Source organism: Pistacia vera, unplaced genomic scaffold (genome assembly GCF_008641045.1).
Source record: "Pistacia vera cultivar Batoury unplaced genomic scaffold, PisVer_v2 Contig23, whole genome shotgun sequence".
Taxonomy (NCBI): Eukaryota; Viridiplantae; Streptophyta; class Magnoliopsida; order Sapindales; family Anacardiaceae; genus Pistacia; species Pistacia vera.
The window spans coordinates 661971-681367 of record NW_022196035.1 but is presented as its reverse complement, the minus strand read 5'-3'; the positions used below and the strand labels follow the sequence as shown (position 1 = coordinate 681367).

Genomic DNA, 19397 nt, shown 5'->3' with positions numbered 1-19397 from the left:
CTCGGTAGAATTCTTTGCCCCTCACCTCTTTTAATTTTGTATTCACCAATTGAACATGACTTAGGTCAAATAGGCAATACAGTTAAAGCTAGTAATGTTTCCATTGATGAGAAATTAAATCCTGCCTATATAATGTGGAAGAGAACTGACAAATTCTTGGTTAACTGCCTTTTGGCGTTGATTTCAGAAAGCATGTTTGGCAATGTATCAAAATGTAGAAATTCTACTGAATTTTGGTTCGCCCTACAAAATGAATTCATCACTAATTCCAAAGCCAGAGCCTTGCACCTTAAGAATTAGCTTCAAACAACACAAAAAGGCAATTTAAGTATAGGAGATTATGTTAAGAAAATGAGGGAGATTGTTGAAAGCTTGTCCACAAGTGGACTTATCATAGTCGATGAGGACTTACTACAGTATGTGATTGATGGTCTTGGACTTGAGTTTGATCTTTTAGTAGTGAACTTAACCTCCAGAATTGAGTCCAAATTTGACTTTGTTACACTGCAGGAAGCATAGTTCTTACTTCAAAAGTATGAGATTCGTCTTGAAAAATTTAATTCGGTAGATCTCTATAATTGTTCTGCCAATATAGCTTCTACTGGTAACTCAAATAACAACTCAAATGTGCCTCTCAAAGTTGAGTCAGTGAGTCAATAGCAATCTGACAAAACCTCTGGTTCTTTTTACAATATTGTACCCTCCCCGGTATCCTTAGGCAACCCTCATTATCCTCACCTCCCTATCATACTTTCTCCTCAAACATATAGCCAACCTGTCCATCACAATAGATCTCATGTGTTTGGAATGCCCTATGGTCGAAGAAGAGGTAGGAACACTAGAAGAGGAAAGTTGATCTGCCAACTATGCAATAAAGGAGGACACTCGATAGGACAGTGTTATTACATGTATAATTCTGCTTATATTGGAGCAATACAACCTTCCTTTGGTAATGTGTCATCTTACTATGAAGACCCATCTTCTCATTTCCCAAATGGGCATTCCTACAATGGTTCTGCTCCTTTCAATGGTAATGGGGGAGCTCAATTTTCTTATACTGGTCCTGCTCGCTTCAATGGTGCTGGTGGATTTCAAATGTCCTATAATGGTTCCGCATCTTTTAATGGAAATGGTCCTGCTTATTTCAATGGTGCTGGTGTTTACAATCAACCAACTGGTTCTCAGCAAAAACACAATACACAATATTGGGCTCAAACTGGAAATCTCACTACTGGTGCTCACTTCAATGGTGTAAATCTCTCTCTTGGTGCTGTTAACACTGTTGTATTTGGAGTTCCTAACTAGCACCCTGCTGGTTCAAGTCAAGCTCATTTTGCTTCTATTGGATCTACGACTTGCTCACATCTTGTTGGTGTACTATTCATACATCAGAACAATACAACAACAACACTTCCCACACAACAGAATCATTAGTTCACCTTGGCACCATCACTGACCCCAATTGATCCAATGTGGTATATGGACTCTAGGGCCACTGATCATGTCATTGCAAATTTGAATCACCTGCATATCAGTAAGAACTACAATGGAGGTGATCAACTTCAAGTTAGGAGTGATACGTATCTCAACATTTCCCATATAGGTCATACCTTTATCCCTAGTAACCTACATTCTAAATGTTTGCATCTCAAAAACATTCTTTGTGTTCTTAAAATCACAAAGAACTTGTTAAGCATTTTTAAGTTTACCAAAGATAACAATGTGATACTAGAATGATGCTAATTGTTGTATTGTAAAGGACAAGTCCACAGGAGCAATGTTGTTGCAAGGGGACCTTAAAGGTGGCTTGTATCAATTGAATCCCTTCTCCATTCAGACCTCCTCCAATCCATTTGTGACCAATAATCAAATTTCTTCTCAACTAGCCTGTGTTAACTCTATTAACGACATCAAACCAGTTTGCTCTAATCCTCAAAATAAGTCCATGCTTTGTAATAAGACAATTAGTTCTTTAGAATCAAATAATTGCCTTAAGGGTCTATCTGATATTACATCTGCTGTGTTGAATAATGAAAGCTGTTGTAAGACTGTCCCGAGTGAGTCATGTGTCATCAGTAGTTCACAATATATCCCTTACTTGATAATAAAACTAAGGATGACAATTTTACTATTTTTGATAATACCACTACATCTTTTACATCTGATTACTCACATACCTTTGATAGTGCTACTTCATCATGTTTAAGTTTCGATGCTTCTAAGAACAAGGATGCATCCTCTACATCTAATCATTCACATACAAATGACATGTCTTGTTTAATTGCTAACACTCATCACCTTGATTATGTGCTGTGGCACAAACGATTAGGACATCCAAACTCCAAAACACAATAGCAAATTTTATCATACCTACATATCAAATTTCCCTCCAAATTAAACACCTCATTTAGCTCTAATCTTACCTTTTGTGATGCTTGCCAATTAGGCAAATTACACCAAAACAATTTTCCCATTTCACAATCTCATGCTACTGCCCTTTTAGAATTAATACATAGTGATGTTTGGGGTCCAACCCCTTGCACTTCAGTTGAAGGTTTTAGATACTATATTCAATTCCTAGATGACTACAGTAGATTTACATGGCTATTCCCTCTCAAAACCAAAGCTGAAGTAAGGTCAATTTTTATCAAATTTCATCATCTTGCTAAAAGATAATTTGATTGTAAAATTAAGAGCTTACAATCTAACCAAGGAGGTGAATATAAGACTCTTCTTCCATATTTGACTGAACAAGGTATTCAAGTTAGATACTCATGTGCATATGTTCATCAACAAAATGGTACAAGTGAAAGAAAGCATAGACATATTGTTAAGTTAGGTCTTACACTCCTTGCTCATGCATCTATGCTCTTGTCATATTGGTGGCTTGCCTTTGAGACAACCATTTACCTCATAAACAGAAGGCCTACTGACACACTTCACAATATTTCACCCTATCAAGCATTATCTCATCAAGTTCCTGGTTATGATAGCTTAAGAGTTTTTTGTTGCTCTTGTTTTCCTTACCTTAGGAGTTTTAACAAGCACAAGTTTGATTTCCATACAGTAAAGTGTACTTTTTAGGCTACAATCTAATCCACAAAGGAGACAAGTGTTTAAAACCTGATGGACAGCTTGTAATTACTCCTAATGTTCAATTTATTGAGTATGAGTTTCCCTTTGCCATTAACACTCCAAGCTCTTCGTCTCAAACTTAGTTCTCAACTCTAGACACTCACACCACCACATCAATTTTTATTCTTTCCTCCTATGGTCAATACCAATTCTCCTCAACCATCAGTTGGCACAAATTCATCTATGGTACCTTGCTCCATGGACAAGTCCTGCTCAAATCATAAACAAATGGTAAGAATTCTTCTCTTGACAATATGTTATCCGTTGATACCCTTCAACAAATATCTTCTCATACCTCTAATACAAACAATACAACTCTACCTAATACAAACAATACAACTTCACCTTTTCAACCCTACCAACTTATAGTAGATCTCACATCTTCCCAATTTCCTAACACAACAACTACTTCTCCTTATAACAAATCCCATATTCAACCTTTAGATGATCAAACCAATATCTTTTCTCCCATTACCACTACAAATACTGACACTGAATACTCATTTCTTTCACCTTGTCCTACCACTAGTGCAAACACTAAACACACATCTCTTTCACCTAACCACTCATCCATTTTACTGTGTCCCACTACACCAATAAACACTGAAGCCTTATCTTTGTCACCTTGTCAGCTTGTTGTTGATCTTACTGCTTCTCAGTTCCCTGATACAGCAGGTGTTTTGAATCACAACAATTCACATGCTCAGTTCCTAGTCAGTACAAGTGCCCATTGGGATAATTCAACTCTGGACAGATCATATGAACCTTCTACTACTTCTCACGCTACTCCAGCACCTAAAACATACATCCCATGGTTACGAGAGCTAAATCAGGTGCTCAGTTATAGTTTGCAACTCATAATCAAGATGGTGCACATCTAGCTTGCTTAGTTGATGGGTCTGAAGCTCTTGAACCAGAACCAAATTCAGTCTCTGACGCACTTAGCAGTAGCAATTGGAAGGCTAGTGTGCAAAGTGAGTTTGGTGCTTTTATTCATAACAATACCTGGACTCTTGTACCCTCTTCTCCAAATATGAATGTTGTTGGAAATAAGTGGGTATTTCAAACTGAATTCAATGCTGATGGTTCTCTTTAGAAGTACAAAGCTAGATTGGTTGTCAAGGGTTTTCAACAAACCCTTGGCCTTGATTACTTTGAGACTTTTAGTCCAGTGATCAAACCATCAACTATACGAATTATCCTAACCATTGCAGTTACAAATGGCTAGGATATTCAATAGATTGACATTAATAATGCATTTCTAAATGGAGTACTCACAGAAAATGTCTTTATGCAGCAACCATTAGGCTTTGAATATCAATCCTTTCCAAAGGTTGTTTGCAAGTTAAACAAGGCATTATATGGTCTTAAGCAGGCTCCCAGAGCATGGTTTGAAAAATTGAAAACTGCTCTTTAGCAAAAAGGGTTCCGAAACTCTGTCTCAGACTCAAGCCTCTTCACTCTTCAACAAGCTTCAGGTTGTACTTATGTTCTTGTGCATGTTGATGACATACTAATCACTGGTTCAGATGCAACATTTATCACTCAGTTGATGAAATATCTTAATAATGACTTTGCCTTAAAGACCCTTGGCTCACTCAAGTACTTTCTCGGCTTGGAAGCAACTAGGACGTCTATTGGTATTCATCTAAAGCAGTCCAAATATGCTTCCGATCTTCTTATTAAAACCAAGATGATGGAAGCACATGCTTGCTCTACTCCCATGAATGTTGGAATAAAATTGAGTTCAACTGATAGTGAACCATTTCAGAATCCTAGTCTATATAAGAGTATCATTGGTGCACTACAATATTTGACCCTTACAAGACCTAATCTAAGTTTCACTGTGAACAAACTTAGTCAATTTTTACATGCTCCCACTGAACTCCACTGGCAAGCTTGCAAGAGGGTGTTGCGGTATATTAAAGGCATTATCCACTATGGCTTACTTTTCAAACCAACAAAGGCATTACATATAAAATGTTATGTTGATGCTGATTGGGGTGGAAATCTTGAAGATCGGAGATCAACCAGTGGTTATTGTGTTTATCTATGACCAAATTTGATCCAATGGAGTTTTAGAAAATAGAAAGTTGTTGCTCTTTCCTCCACTGAAGCTGAATATAGAGCCTTAGTTCATATGACAATAGAGGTAGCTTGGTTGGAGAGTTTGTTTACTGACTTAGGCCCAACTTTTCACATTACTCCAGTTATTTGGTGCGATAATGTTAGTGTTGGAGCTCTTGCATCTAATCCTGTGTTTCATGCTAGGATCAAACATATTGAAATTGATGCTTATTACATTAGGGAGCAAGTTTTAGCCCAAAAGGTAGCCATTCAATATGTTCCCTCTAAATTACAAATAGTTGATGTTCTTACTATAGCTTTATCGGTTGGTCAATTCACTAATCTAAGGGCAAAGTTAAATGTCACTACACTTGGTGAAGGCTGCAGCTAGGTAGCTTGTAGTGAACAACTTGTTGTTCTGATTCTGATTGTTTATCTCTAACTGTTCCAATAGCAGTAAACATTCCAATCTGAAGCTTCAGAGACAACACAAGTTTTGCTTTGTTTCTGATTCTACTTGCAGAGCAACACGAATGTTGTTCTTGAACATAGCTACACTTGCAACAAGCAGTAATTTTATTCTTAAGCTTATTTAAGTACACTGAAGTTACTAGAAAAGTAGAGTCATAATTGCAGATCAGTAAAGTAATGATGAAGTTCAATTTGTATGTACTAATACAGATGAGCAGTTCACAGTCCTATGATGTCTTGTTTAAGGGAGCATTTTAAAGTACAAGAAGGATGGAAGAAAAGCTGTTGAAGAAGAGTTGATGAAGTGGAAGAAAAGTTATTGAAGACAAGTTGAAGTTCTATGCAGTCACGTTTGAAGGAGCATGTTGACTATAAAAGTCAAAATCTGGTTTTAAGTAATTGACTGATACGCTGCCGTTTGTTGTACAATTGATTACTGTTAAATCAGTTAACACTGTTGCTTATCTTCAACCTCTATATGAAGCTGTAATTACTGTTTTTCTGTTAAGAAATAATACATACAGTAAACACAGTTTCTTCTCCCTTTCAATACTCTTTGTTTTTTGCCCTTTTTTGTTTCCGTGTTACAAAATAATAAAATTTATGTGAAGTAAAACTCTAAAAATTGTAAATTTAGTTGTGAATCGACGTTAAAAAAAAAAAAATTAAATAAAAGAGTGTTGATAAATAATTTAAAATGTATACATATTGGAGTTGAAAATTTTAAACGATACCGTTTTTTGATCTTGCCTTATCTCAATTGAATTCCTGACTCTACCACTTTCTCTGGCAATGGCTCCATCTCTTATCTGATTTTGAAGGGCTTTGTAAGTTAATTAGAAAAACTAAAAAGGAGAGAAAAATTCCATTACTAAGGATAATTATGAAATTAATGTGAAAATATTTTATAACAAGACTAATTAGAAAATTAATGAGATTCAATTCATATGGTAACTCTATTTTCTTTCTTTTGTAGGTTTTTTTTTTTTTTTCAATAGTGTTAAATTTTAAAATAATTCTTTTCGATTAATATGTCGTTATATTGGTATTTCTCCTTCGTATTGATCAATATGAGATAACATGATAATGTTAGAATATATGACTTAAGATGAAAAATTCAATTATAAAGATATAAAAAGACATGAGTTAGAAGATGAAAATTTGAGAAGTTTAATATTTTTCATTTATTTTTATATAAATATGTTGATGCCTTGTTTTAATTTTAGCTCAATGGTTACTCATATCAAAAGGACAAAATTAAGTAAATGGAAAAAAATGAGAACATATATGTATTTCAACAACATGATTATTTGATTACAGGGCAATTCAACCAAACTTTTGTACATGTGAAAACCTGTTTGAGGTCATCATCAAGATAACAACAATCATAAATATCATCAATTTCATGTGACAATGAATAATCTAAATCAAACATAGGATAGAAAGGTATTGATAAGAAATCACGTGTAATCTTAGCTAGTGTTGGATAAGTTGTAGAATTGACACGCCACCATTCTAGTAAATTAAACCCTTCACTTGATGGACAATTAGAATCTCTCAAATAGCGGTCAAGTTCTGATTTTGGTGTAGCAATATCATTAACATGATGAGAAAATGCAAATGATCTCCCCATGATGTCTACCCTTTTCGATGGAGTACCTAAAGAATTACTATCAACATGGTACGAAGAGGATGATGATTTAGAATTGTTTGTGCCCTCTGCATATTTATTGTAAATATTTCTAACACCATCAATGATTTTCTTAAAGGGTGTGTCTACTTGATTACCATAAATCTCTTCGTAAAAATGTTCTACAATATTCATTTTGAATCGTGGATCCAAAATTACTACAATTACTAAAATCAAGTTAGAATTGCCCCAACATTGATCAAAATAACTCAAAAATTGTGATGCGACCTGGCAATAGTAAAGATTTTCACTTTTTCCCAACTGAAGCAATTTGAAAAATATGTGATAAACCATTGGGAAATACACATTTGCAGTTTGTTTAGGTTCTAAGGAGTTCCAAAGATCATCTCTCAAATCTTTTAACACTTTCCAACTGTTGTACAGTAAAGTTGCATCATCCCATTCTTCTTTTGTAAAATTTATGGACTTGAAATCAGGATCTATATGCTCCAATTCACAAAATGCTTCTTTAGAATTCATTACCCACTCAAACGCATCGTCAATCAAGCACCCAAATGGAGGAACACTTTCGGAAATTACTGTTTTGCCCATGGACTGAGCATTGCTTATTGCAGATTGAAACTTATTTACATTTGATGAGATCCTGACGTATCTAAGAAGCTCCGACTGTTTACATAAAATATAATTTCCCGAAATTCTATCCAACGCACCTAGACTGATAATATGACCAAATTTATCCAATAAAAGAGAAAACGACCGAAAATTCCCAATGAAAGGAAGTGATCCTCGTTCATTGAACCAATTGTTAATATTCTTAATAACTTCCTCATTTTCAAATACATTAAAAAGTTCACCTCTTGCCATAGAGCATAACTTTTTGTCCATGTTCCAATCCACAAGCCAAGACCTCACAATTTCATAGACAACTTCATCTTCGTATCTTCCCAGTAAACTAATTATCCTTTTCAATTCCCAATTATCATCGATAAACCAGCTTGTCAGGAACCATAAGCCAAACTGCCTCTCAATTGTTACATTAAAACGAGATGGGAGTTTATGTAAATATCTATGAAGCTTATCCTTCTCTTGTTTGTAAACATCAAGTATATCATCCTTTATGGCATTTAATCCGCACTTAATAATCTTTTGCACCAGTTCAGAGCCATTCAATGCTGGATCAATCAAACTTTTCTCTTTTTCTTTATCTACAACTCCACCTGGATTTCTCGAACCTTGGCAACTTTTTAAATGATTTTTTAGATGTGTGGTTCCACTCTTACTTGAACCTACAAAGTCTTTCTTACAGTGTTTACATTTAGCCAATTCCTTCCCATTTTTATCTTCATACTTTGTGAAATCCTCCCAAACCTTTGATTTCAACTTTCTTCTTTTAGCACTTGATGTGTTCTCTATATTTGGATTCATCACCATTTCATTCTCTTGATTTAGAATATGTTCAAAATAGGCATTTTGTTCTCTTATTTGAGTGATTTCCTGTTAATATACAAACAACTCAATAACCTAATAAGCAATTAAAGGAAAATAAAATTTAGCTCAATGAGAGAGACTGAATCTCTTAAACATATTTAAGGCAACCAAGTCAACTTATGTAGTTTGCTAGCAAGGACAGGGACATTGGCCAAGAATTCCAAGGATAGCTGAATATATGTTTTTTATTATTATTATTATTATTATTATTAATTGAGGCATGTACAATAGAACCTCTTTATAGACATAATGGTGGAACCAACTAATTTTATTACTATGAGAAGATTATAACTTAATAGAGGTATAGTTACAAAAATTATTATTTTGGTTTCTTAGTTTATAATTCATGTTTTAGTAGTATTAGGATTTCAAATTATTATTTTAGTAGTATTAGGATTTCTTATTTACTTTTCCTGATGTAGGAATATTACTTGAAACCAGAAAATATAAATGTCCTTAATGGAATTGTAAATGCATTTGCTACATGGTTAATTGATGTGAAGCTATAGACAATTGCCAGATATTTTAAGCACTGTAAAATTAGGACTCTCGATGTCAATGATGCAAGTTACAAATGAAGTGAATGAGGAGAATCAAAGAGTCATTGCAGAATTGAGTTGTTAGATTCGACAACTTCATTATACTAATCAAATGGATATTATTGTCTTTCTCAATCATCCAAATGAACAACAAGTCGTGTATACTTTAACTGAAGAAGAAATCATTGCTATGATTAGACAACAAGATGAAGGAGATAATATTGAGGATGATAGTACAGAAATCCAAGATGTTTTGTGCCAAAAAGCTCAAAACATGCTTGAGAAGTTAGAAAAATTTTGGCTTCAACAAGAAGGTGTTCATGTTGGTGAGTTATTATGTACCCATAAGTTAAAAGATGTGGTAACAACTCTAAAGTATAAATTATTGTCCCAAACAACTTTAAATAAACATTTTATTTCATATTATTTTTATTTTTAACTGACCTAAGTAATTGGAATTGAAATTTTTTATAAATATATCGAAGTTATTCCTACATAGAGTATTACTATATAGAGATTCTACTGTATATGGTAAGACACATAACTACTAAAACTAAACAAATTACATAAGATTTATCTGACTATACATATAATATAAAGAGAGAGAAAAGGAACCTGTCCACGTTGTAGATCTGTTCCATTGGCATTGGAATATGCAGGTACTTCTCCCTGTTGTGCTAAAGATTCAATCTCCTTCACATATTTTAATGGAAGAAAAAAAAATTTCATTTTGGATCGGACAAGCACGGTATTCACAGTAAAAAATTAATATGAAAGTCTTATTTATCATGAGTTAATTAAGGTCCCATTGGTATAAAATCTCCTTAACCACTTCATTAATGTAATTTAAATATTTTTTCTTGAATTAAAAAAAATATATAATAAATTACTTTGAAATATGGCTATTTAATATCATTCAATTAAATATTTACTCTTATTCTTGGAATACATATACATAACCATTCTTGAAGGTAAATCTTTTCCCGATAGAATATTCAAAATTATTTTCCATTTAAGTGTTAGGTAAGTTTTATTCTACTAACTTTTTTCTTATTGAAAAACAATAAGGAAAAAAAAAAAAGCATATTTCATCCCATTCTATTAAATTTTCTCCTTTCTATATATATATGCTATGAATGAGATTTTACAAAAGGAAATATACTATTGTTAGTGTAAACAAAATAAAATAATTAACATTATATATCTTTTTTTATTATAATTACTATTAACTTTTAATTTATATTATTTTAAATAATAAAGTTATTTAGTGTAACACGAATTGAGCTCAATTAGAGAGACTGAATCTCTTAAAAATATTTAAGGCAACCTCAAATTATATAGTTTGCTAGCAAGGACGGAGACATTGGCCAAGAATTCCAAGGATTACTGAATATATGCTTTTCTTTGTTAATTGAGACACGTATATGGTAAGACACATAACTATTCTAAAACTAAACAAATTACATAAGATTTATTTGATTATACATATATTATAAAGAGAGAAAAGGAACCTGTCCACGTTGCAGATCTGTTCCATTGATATTGGTATATACAAGTACTTCTCCCTGTTGTGCTAAACATTCAATCTCCTTCACATATTTTAATGAAAGAAAAAAAAACTATGTCATTTCGGATTGGACAAACAAGGTGTTCACAGTTAAAAATTAATATGAAATTCTTATTTATCATCAGATAATAAAGGTCCCATTGGTATAAACTCTCCTTAACCACTTCATTAATGTAATTTAAATTTTTTCTTGAATTAAAACAAAAATATAATAAATTATTTTGAAATAAGGCTATTTAATATCATTCAATTAAATATTTACTCTTATTCTCGGAATACATATTCATAACCATTCTTGAGAGTAAATCTTTTCCAAATAGAATATTCTAAATTATTTTCTATTTAAGTATTAGTTAAGTTTTATTCTACTAACTTTTTCTTACTGAAAAAAAAAAGAAAAAAAAAAGCATATTTCACCTCCTTCTATTGAATTTTCTCCTTTCTATATATATATATATATATATATATATTAACACTATAAATGAGATTTTACCAAAGGGATTTTATTATAAGTACAATTAAATTTTAATTTATATTATTTTAAATAATAAAGTTATATAGTACAGCACAAATTGAGCTCAATTAGAGAGACTAAATCTCTTAAACATATTTAAGGCAACCAAGTCAACTTATATCGTTTGCTAGCAAGGATGAAGACATTGGCCAAGAATTCCAAGGATTACTGAATATATGTTTTTCTTTATTTAATTGAGGCATATATATGGTAAGACACATAACTATACTAAAACCAAACAAATTACATAAGATTTATCCAACTATACATATAATATAAAGAGAGAGAAAAGGAACCTGTCCACGTTGCAGATCTATTCTATTGACATTGGAATATATAGGTACTTCTTCCTGCTGTGTTAAAGATTTCGATCTCCTTCACATATTTTAATGAAGAAAAAAAAAAGATTATGTCATTTCGGATTGGACAAACAAGGTATTCAAAGTAAAAAATTAATATCAAAGTCTTATTTATCATGAGTTAATTAGGATCCCATCTGTTGATGCTCGATTTTGCACCAACGAATTTTTACGTGTATAATATCAAGTGACTGTTTGATGTACGTGAAAATAGAATGTCAGAAAAATAAAATAGCTGTAGAGGGATTTTTTAAGTGGTTCGGATGCTAAGATAGCAAGTCCTACTTCCACTGATTTGTATTGATATTTGTGGGTGTCAGGTCGCGGTCGCGAGCTGACTTACAACAGACGAAAAAGTCAAAGCAAAGTTTACAAGAGAGAGATTTCTGTTTGTTCTTTTTTATGTAAAATGGCCGAATCCCCTTAATGAAGGGGTCTTCCCTATTTTATACTGAACTGAAATGTATAATCATTGCTAAATCCGTGGTTTGGTGTGATTGTCAGTGTATAATCAGGCTTTATGTCCCATTTCCCTTTTTCCAAGCTGACATCGCACGACTTGTGGCAGGAGAAAGGACGCGTGTGGGCTCCACATCACTTGGCAGGTCTGACGTGTGCGTGTTGCTCTGACGAGAGCAGGTCGCCCTTCACGTGACTCTTCCCACGTCAGCCCTTTATTTCCTTAGGCATAACAGAATTTTTAAATATAAATAAGATTTATTGAAATAATCAAGTTTTTGTTTGTTTATAGTCTTAATCGTATGTTCTAAGAGTAAGTTTTTATTCTTCCATTCAACAGAGTTTTGACTGCATTAGATATTTGGGTGAATGTGAGAGCACTTAGAAACGAGGAAGAGAAAAGGGAGTAAAATATTGTGTCTAATTTTAACATCACAATTTACCCCTCGATTAAACAATGCGAAACTTATTTAACAGCACTCCACACTAGTTCAATTAGGTTTAGAGTCGTTGAACATGAACCCTAGTTAGTAAATACAGGTACGGCAAAAAATTGTACGGGAATTTTACGGGTATAATACGGCAAACAGTAAAAAATACGTTTATAAAAATTCGACCATAAAATTCGGATATGGGAAAATACGGTACGGATATATACGGGTTTAATACGGTACATTGTCAATAATACGTTTTAAAAAATACGGTAATATCAACCTTATTTTAACACTTTTATGGATTAATTATTAATGTATATTTGCATTGACTTCAATTAAATCTTTGCTTTTGCTTAATCTTTTCTTTGCCTTAACAAATTCCCAGGCCCATGTCTTGTTCTAACCCGCCAGTAGAAAAGATAATTATTTATTTTTTTGTTTGTGCAATAGAAACGTAATCTGCAGTGTTGAGTGTTGACACGTATACTAAAATCCACCCCAAACACAAAACACCCATGACCCATCTTAAAAACCCCCCTCCCTCTCTCTTCTTCAATCAAATCATCTCTCAATGCCTCACGCTCACCCAGAAGGCCAACTGCTTCTTTCAGAGACAATGACATCTGCTTTACAGGCTATTCTTTCTACCAATACTTTCCCTTCCTCAAACTTTTTCTTCTCCCCCAAACACAAACACAAACCCATTAAAAATCTCAACCAGTTCGCCATTCTTCTCCCCCAAACACAAACACAAACACAAACCCATTAAAAATCTCAACTAGTTCGCCGTTCTTCTCCCCCAAACACAAACACAAACCCATTAAAAATCTCAACCAGTTCCCTGTCCGAGCTGAGGAAGGGAAAGTATTGGTAGAAAAGTTGAAAACGTCGAAGAACTAAGGAAGAAAAGCTGAAAATGTCATCCGTCGAAGAACTGAGGAAGAAAAAAGAACCGAAGAAGAGAAGAGATTCTGTTTAATTTTGAATTAAACCCCACTAAAACGACGTCGTTTTTGGGTGAGCAATGGGTTTTTTTTTTTTTTTTTTTTTTGCAATAATTCGCGAATTATACGGGTATTCATATTATACGTGTATAATTTGGCAGTTTTTATAACATACGTTAAAACGCGTTTTATACACGAATTATACGGTTGACCGTATAATTCACTTAGAAAACGCGTATTTACTATCTAGGAGTCATGAACTACATTTATCATAATATATTAACCTTTTTAAGTGTATTGGTTAGATTATCAATTAAAATATACAATTATAAACTGTCTTAGAAATCAAACTCAATTATAGATGAAAAAAAAAAAAATATTACAATCATATGAGGCTAATTAATGGCTATCTTTTTACATATAAATTAACTAGTAACTTATTCCACTAAAATATTAATTAATTAATGGGTAAAAATCGCTTACCTCCTAAGGTTTATTAGAAATTATCACTTAGATGTCAACTATCACTATTTTAATCAAGCTTCCCTCAAAATTATATAAGACTTCATCACTCTCTACCCTAAAATGGTGATAGTTGACATCTAAGTGATGATTTTTAATTAATGGGTAGTGACTAGTGAGTGATGAATTCTTTAAATAGTTTTGGGGAGCTTTTGATTAAATAGGTACCTGTTGATATCTAAGAATAATTTCTAATAAAACTAGGGAGGTAAATGATTTTTACATTAATAGTAATATCATAATTCATAATCACAAAAGTAGTTTCACATTATCAGGAAAGTAATCCCTATATCTTAATTAATCATAAAAAGCTCTATTCTATGATCAATGTTTCTTATAATTAGCAACATGAATATTTTTATCCAAAAGGAAAAATCAGATTCTCAACTTTCTTCTATCCATTTCTCACTCTCATTTTATTTAGGACAAATGATTTGTTATCAATCAGTAAAATTATCGGATCCGTTTTAAACAGTGCATATTTATTATGGCTTTATTTATTAAGCATATGGTTCATTAGTTTCATCAAAAACTTACTCTACTTTGTATAGTTTCTATATAAAAGAAGTTTGTAAGCTAAAGTTAAGCTATTAAGCTTATAAAATTCCTTTTTCACAGAAGTCATCAACTTCTTTAAACCTATAGATGAAATCTAAAAATTATAACCATATCTCACTAATAAAGATTATATATACAATGAAAACAAAGCATTATGATCATATGGGACTGAAAAAAATTCTCTATATCCATAATTTTTGTCAGTTATGGAGCCCTCTATTTAGGCTCCGAGAATTTAATTATCAAAATTCATATAGAAGTTTTCTCGTCTATTAGAGCTACTGACTTGTGTCAATGGCAAACACCTCTCATTCACTCAACAACTCTAACAAGATGTTGAAGCAGTCAACTAATCAAACTACATTAGTTCTAGTACTGAGCTTGCAGGTAATCAATCCAAAGCTTACGCAAAACAACTATTGCTTTTGGAGTTCCCAAGTCCTATCTACCGTTGGCTCACATAAGCTTGAAGATCACCTTCTTGGTAGAGTTTCTTACCCTTCTCCTCTGTTAATTTCTGATTCCCCAATTGAACATCACTTAGGTCAAATAGGGAATACTGTTAAAGTCAGTAATGTTTCTATTGATGAGAAATTAAATCCTGCTTATATAATGTGGAAGAGAACCGACAAGTTCTTGATTAGTTGGCTTTTGGCGTTAATTTCAAAAAGCATGTTTGGTAGTGTTTCAAAATGCAGAAATTCTACTGAAATTTGGTTAGCCCTAGAAAATGAATTCATCACTAACTCCAAAGCAAGAGCCCTGCACCTTAAGAATTTGCTCCAAACAACACAAAAAGGCAATCTAAGTATAGGTGACTATGTTAAGAAAATGCAAGAGATTTTTGAAAGTTTGTCCGCAAGTGGACTTGTTATAGCTGGTGAGGACTTACTACAGTATGTAATTGATGGTCTTGGACCAAAGTTTGATCTTGTTGTAGTGAACTTAACCTCTAGAATTGAGTCAAAATTTGAATCTGTTACATTGCAAGAAGCACAGTTTTTGCTTCAAAAGTATGAGATTCGTCTTGAAAAATTCAACTCGGTTGATCTCTATAATTGTTCTGCTAATATAGCCTGTACTCTCCAAGTTGAATCAGTGAATCAACAGCAGTCTGCCAAAACCTTTGGTTCTACTTATAATATTGTACCCTCTCTGATATCCTTAGGTAACCCACACTATCCTCAACCTTCTATCATACCTTCTCAAACATATAGCGAACCTATTCCTCACAACAGACCTCTTGTATTTGGAATGACCTATGGCCGAGGAAGGGGTAGGAATACTGGAAGAAGAAAATTGATTTGCCAATTATGTAATAAGGGAGGACACTCAGTAGGATAGTGTAATCACCGGTATAATTCTGCTTATACTGGAGCAATACAACCCTCTTTTGATAATGCATCATCTCACCATGAAGACTCTTATAATGGTTCAGTTCCTTTTAATAGTAATAGAGCTCATTTTTCTTATATTGGTCCTGCTAACTTCAATGGTTCTGGTGGAGTTCAAATGCCCTATAATGGTTTTGTCCCTTTTAATGGAAATGGTTCTGCTCATTTCAATGGTACTGGTGGTGTTAATCAATCAACTGGTACTCAATAAGCACACAATGCACAATATGGGGCTCACATTGGTGTTCATCCTTCTTCTAGTGCTGTCAACACTTCTATTTTTGGAGTTCCTAGCCAGCAACCTACTGGTTCAAGTCAAGCTCATTTTGCATCTACTAGATCTTCAACTTACTCACATCATGTTGACATACCATCTTTACAACATACCAATACAGCAGCAACACTCCCCACACAGAAGAATCAGCAGTACACTCTTGCAACATCACTAACCCTAACTGATCTAGTGTGCTATATGGACTCTGGGGCTACTGATCATTTCACTGCAGATTTGAATCACCTGCATATCAGTAAGAACTATAATGGGTTGATCAACTTTAGGTTGGAAGTGGTGAGTATCTTAACATTTCTCATACAAGTCATACCTTTATTCCTAGTAACCTGCACCCTAAATGCTTGCATCTTAAAAATATTCTTTGTGTTCTTAAAATCACAAAAAACATGTTAAGCATCTCCAAGCTTACCAAAGATAACAATGTGATAGTTGAATTTTATGCAAATTGTTGTATTGTAAAGGACAAGTCCACAGGAGCAATGTTGCTGCAAGGGGACCTTAAAGGTGGCTTGTACCAGCTATATTCTCTCCCCATTCAGACCTCCTCCAGCCCCTTTGTGACTGAAAATCAAATTTCTTCTCAACTAGCCTCTGTCACCTCTGTTACCAACATCAAACCAGTCTATTATGATTCTCATAATCATTCCATGTGCTGTAATAAGACAATTAGTTCCTTAGAGTCAAATAGTTGCCTTAAAGATTCATCTAATGTTTCATCAGTTGTGTTGAATAATGAAAACTGTTATCAACCTGTATCGAGTGAGTCATGTGTCACCAATGGTTCTCAATGTATCCCTTCTATTGATAATAAAACTAAGGATGATAGCTTTATAATTTTTAATAGTATTACTGCATTTCCTCTATCTGGATGTTTACAAGCTTCTGCTAATGTATTTCCTCCTGTTTAAATTCTGATGCTTCTACAAATGAGAATGCTTTTACTTCATCTGCTCATTCACATACTACTAATTCACATACAGATGACATGGCTATATCTACTCATTCATATACTGCTCATTCACATACAAATGACATGTCTTGTTTAGTTGCCAACACCTATCATTCTAATTATGGTCTATGGCACAAACGGTTAGGACATCCACATTCCAAAATCCAACAACAAATTTTATCAGACCTGCATATCAAATTTCCCTCAAACTTAAACACCTCATCTAGTTATAACCTTACCTTTTGTGATGCTTGCCAATTAGGCAAATTGCATCAAAACAATTTTCCCATTTCACAGTCTCATGCCACTGCCCCTTTAGAATTAATGCATATTGATGTTTGGGGTCCAGCCCCTTGCACTTCAGTTGAAGGTTTTAGATACTATATTCAGTTCCTAGATTACTACAGTAGGTTTACATGCTGAAAGACAATTTGATTGTAAAATTAAAAGCTTGCTATTTGACCAAGGAGGTGAATATAAGGTTCTTTTCCATACTTGACTGATCTAGGTATTCAAGTTAGATAATTATGTGCATATGTTCATCAACAAAATGGTAGGAGTGAAAGAAAGCATAGACATATTGTAGAGTCAGGTCTTACACTCCTTGCTCATGCATCTATGCCCTTGACATTTTGGTAGCTTGCTTTTGAGGTAGCTGTTTATCTCATAAACAGAACGCCTATTACCACACTTCATAACATTTCACCCTATAAAGAAATATTTCATCAAGTTCTTGTTTATGATAGCTTAAGAGTTTTTGGATGTTTTTGTTTTCCTTACCTTAGGAGCTATAACAAGCACAAGTTTGATTTCCATACGGTTAAGTGTACTTTTATAGGCTATAGTCTAATTCACAAAGGGTATAAGTGTTTAAAATCTAATGGACTGATTGTCATTACTCTTAGTGTTTGATTTAATGAGTTTGAGTTTCCTTTGCCCTCACCAATTCAAGTTCTTCATCTCAAACTCAGTCATCCACTCTAGACACTCAAACCATGACAGTTTCAGTTTTTCCTCCTATAGTTACTTCCAATTCTCTTCAACCATCAGCTGGCACAACTTCACCTATAGTCCCTTGCTCTATGGATAAGTCCTGCACAGCCCATGCAACAAATGGTAAGAATTTTTCTCCTAATCATATGGTATCCACTAACACCACTCAACAAAATTCTCCCCATACCACTAACCCAAATACTACAACAAACACTACAGCCTCATCTTTACAACCTTGTCACCTTATAGTTGATCTCACATCTTCCCAATTCCCCAACACAACAGTTACCTCTCCTTGTACTAAAACTCATATTCAATCCTTAGATAATCAAACCAGTATTCTTTCTTCCATTACCACTCCAAATACTGACACTACACACAAATCATTTTCACCTAACCACTCATCCATCTCACCATGTCCAAACCAGCCTATAAACACTGAGACCTTATCTCAGTCACCCTGTCAGCTTGTGGTTGATCTTATTGCTTCTTAGTTCCCTGATATAGCAGGTGTTTTAAGTCATAACAGTTCACATGATCAGTTCCCAGTCAGTACAGATGTTTTGGATAATTCAACTCTTGACAAATCATATGCATCTTCTGTTGTTTCTCATGTTGTAGCATCAACAAACATGCATCCCATGATTACAAGAGCTAAATCAACTGTTGGATTACAGTTGGTCACTTCTAATCAAGATGATATTCATCTTGCTTACTTAGTTGATGGGTCTACAGCTCCTAAACAAAACCTTAAGTCAGTTTCTGATACACTTAGCAGTCGGTATCAGTTGGTAACTCCCAATCTAGATGATATTCATCTGGCTTACTTAGTTAGTGGGTCTGTAGTTCTTGAAACAGAACCCAAGTCAGTTTCTGATGCACTTAGCAGTAGCAATTGGAAGGCTACTATGCAAAGTGAGTTTGATGCTCTTATTCACAACAACACTTGCACTCTTGTACCCTCAGCTGCAGATAGGAATGTTGTTGGAAATAAATGGGTGTTTCGCACAAAATTTAATGTTGATGGTTCTCTTCAGAAATACAAAGCTAGATTGGTTGCT

The 19397-nt window shown here is 33.8% G+C and overlaps 1 protein-coding gene across 1 annotated transcript; it reads right to left on the bottom strand.

The window, feature by feature from the left end:
• Positions 1-5567: 5567 nt before the first annotated feature.
• Positions 5568-8755, bottom strand: LOC116131168 (zinc finger BED domain-containing protein RICESLEEPER 1-like). The gene is made up of 3 exons (XM_031416807.1): positions 7028-8755; positions 6424-6482; positions 5568-5754 (listed from the first exon to the last, which is right to left on the bottom strand). Exons 1-3 carry the CDS (start codon positions 8753-8755, stop codon positions 5568-5570), a joined length of 1974 nt encoding a protein of 657 aa, XP_031272667.1.
• Between the last annotated feature and the right edge of the window lie 10642 nt (positions 8756-19397).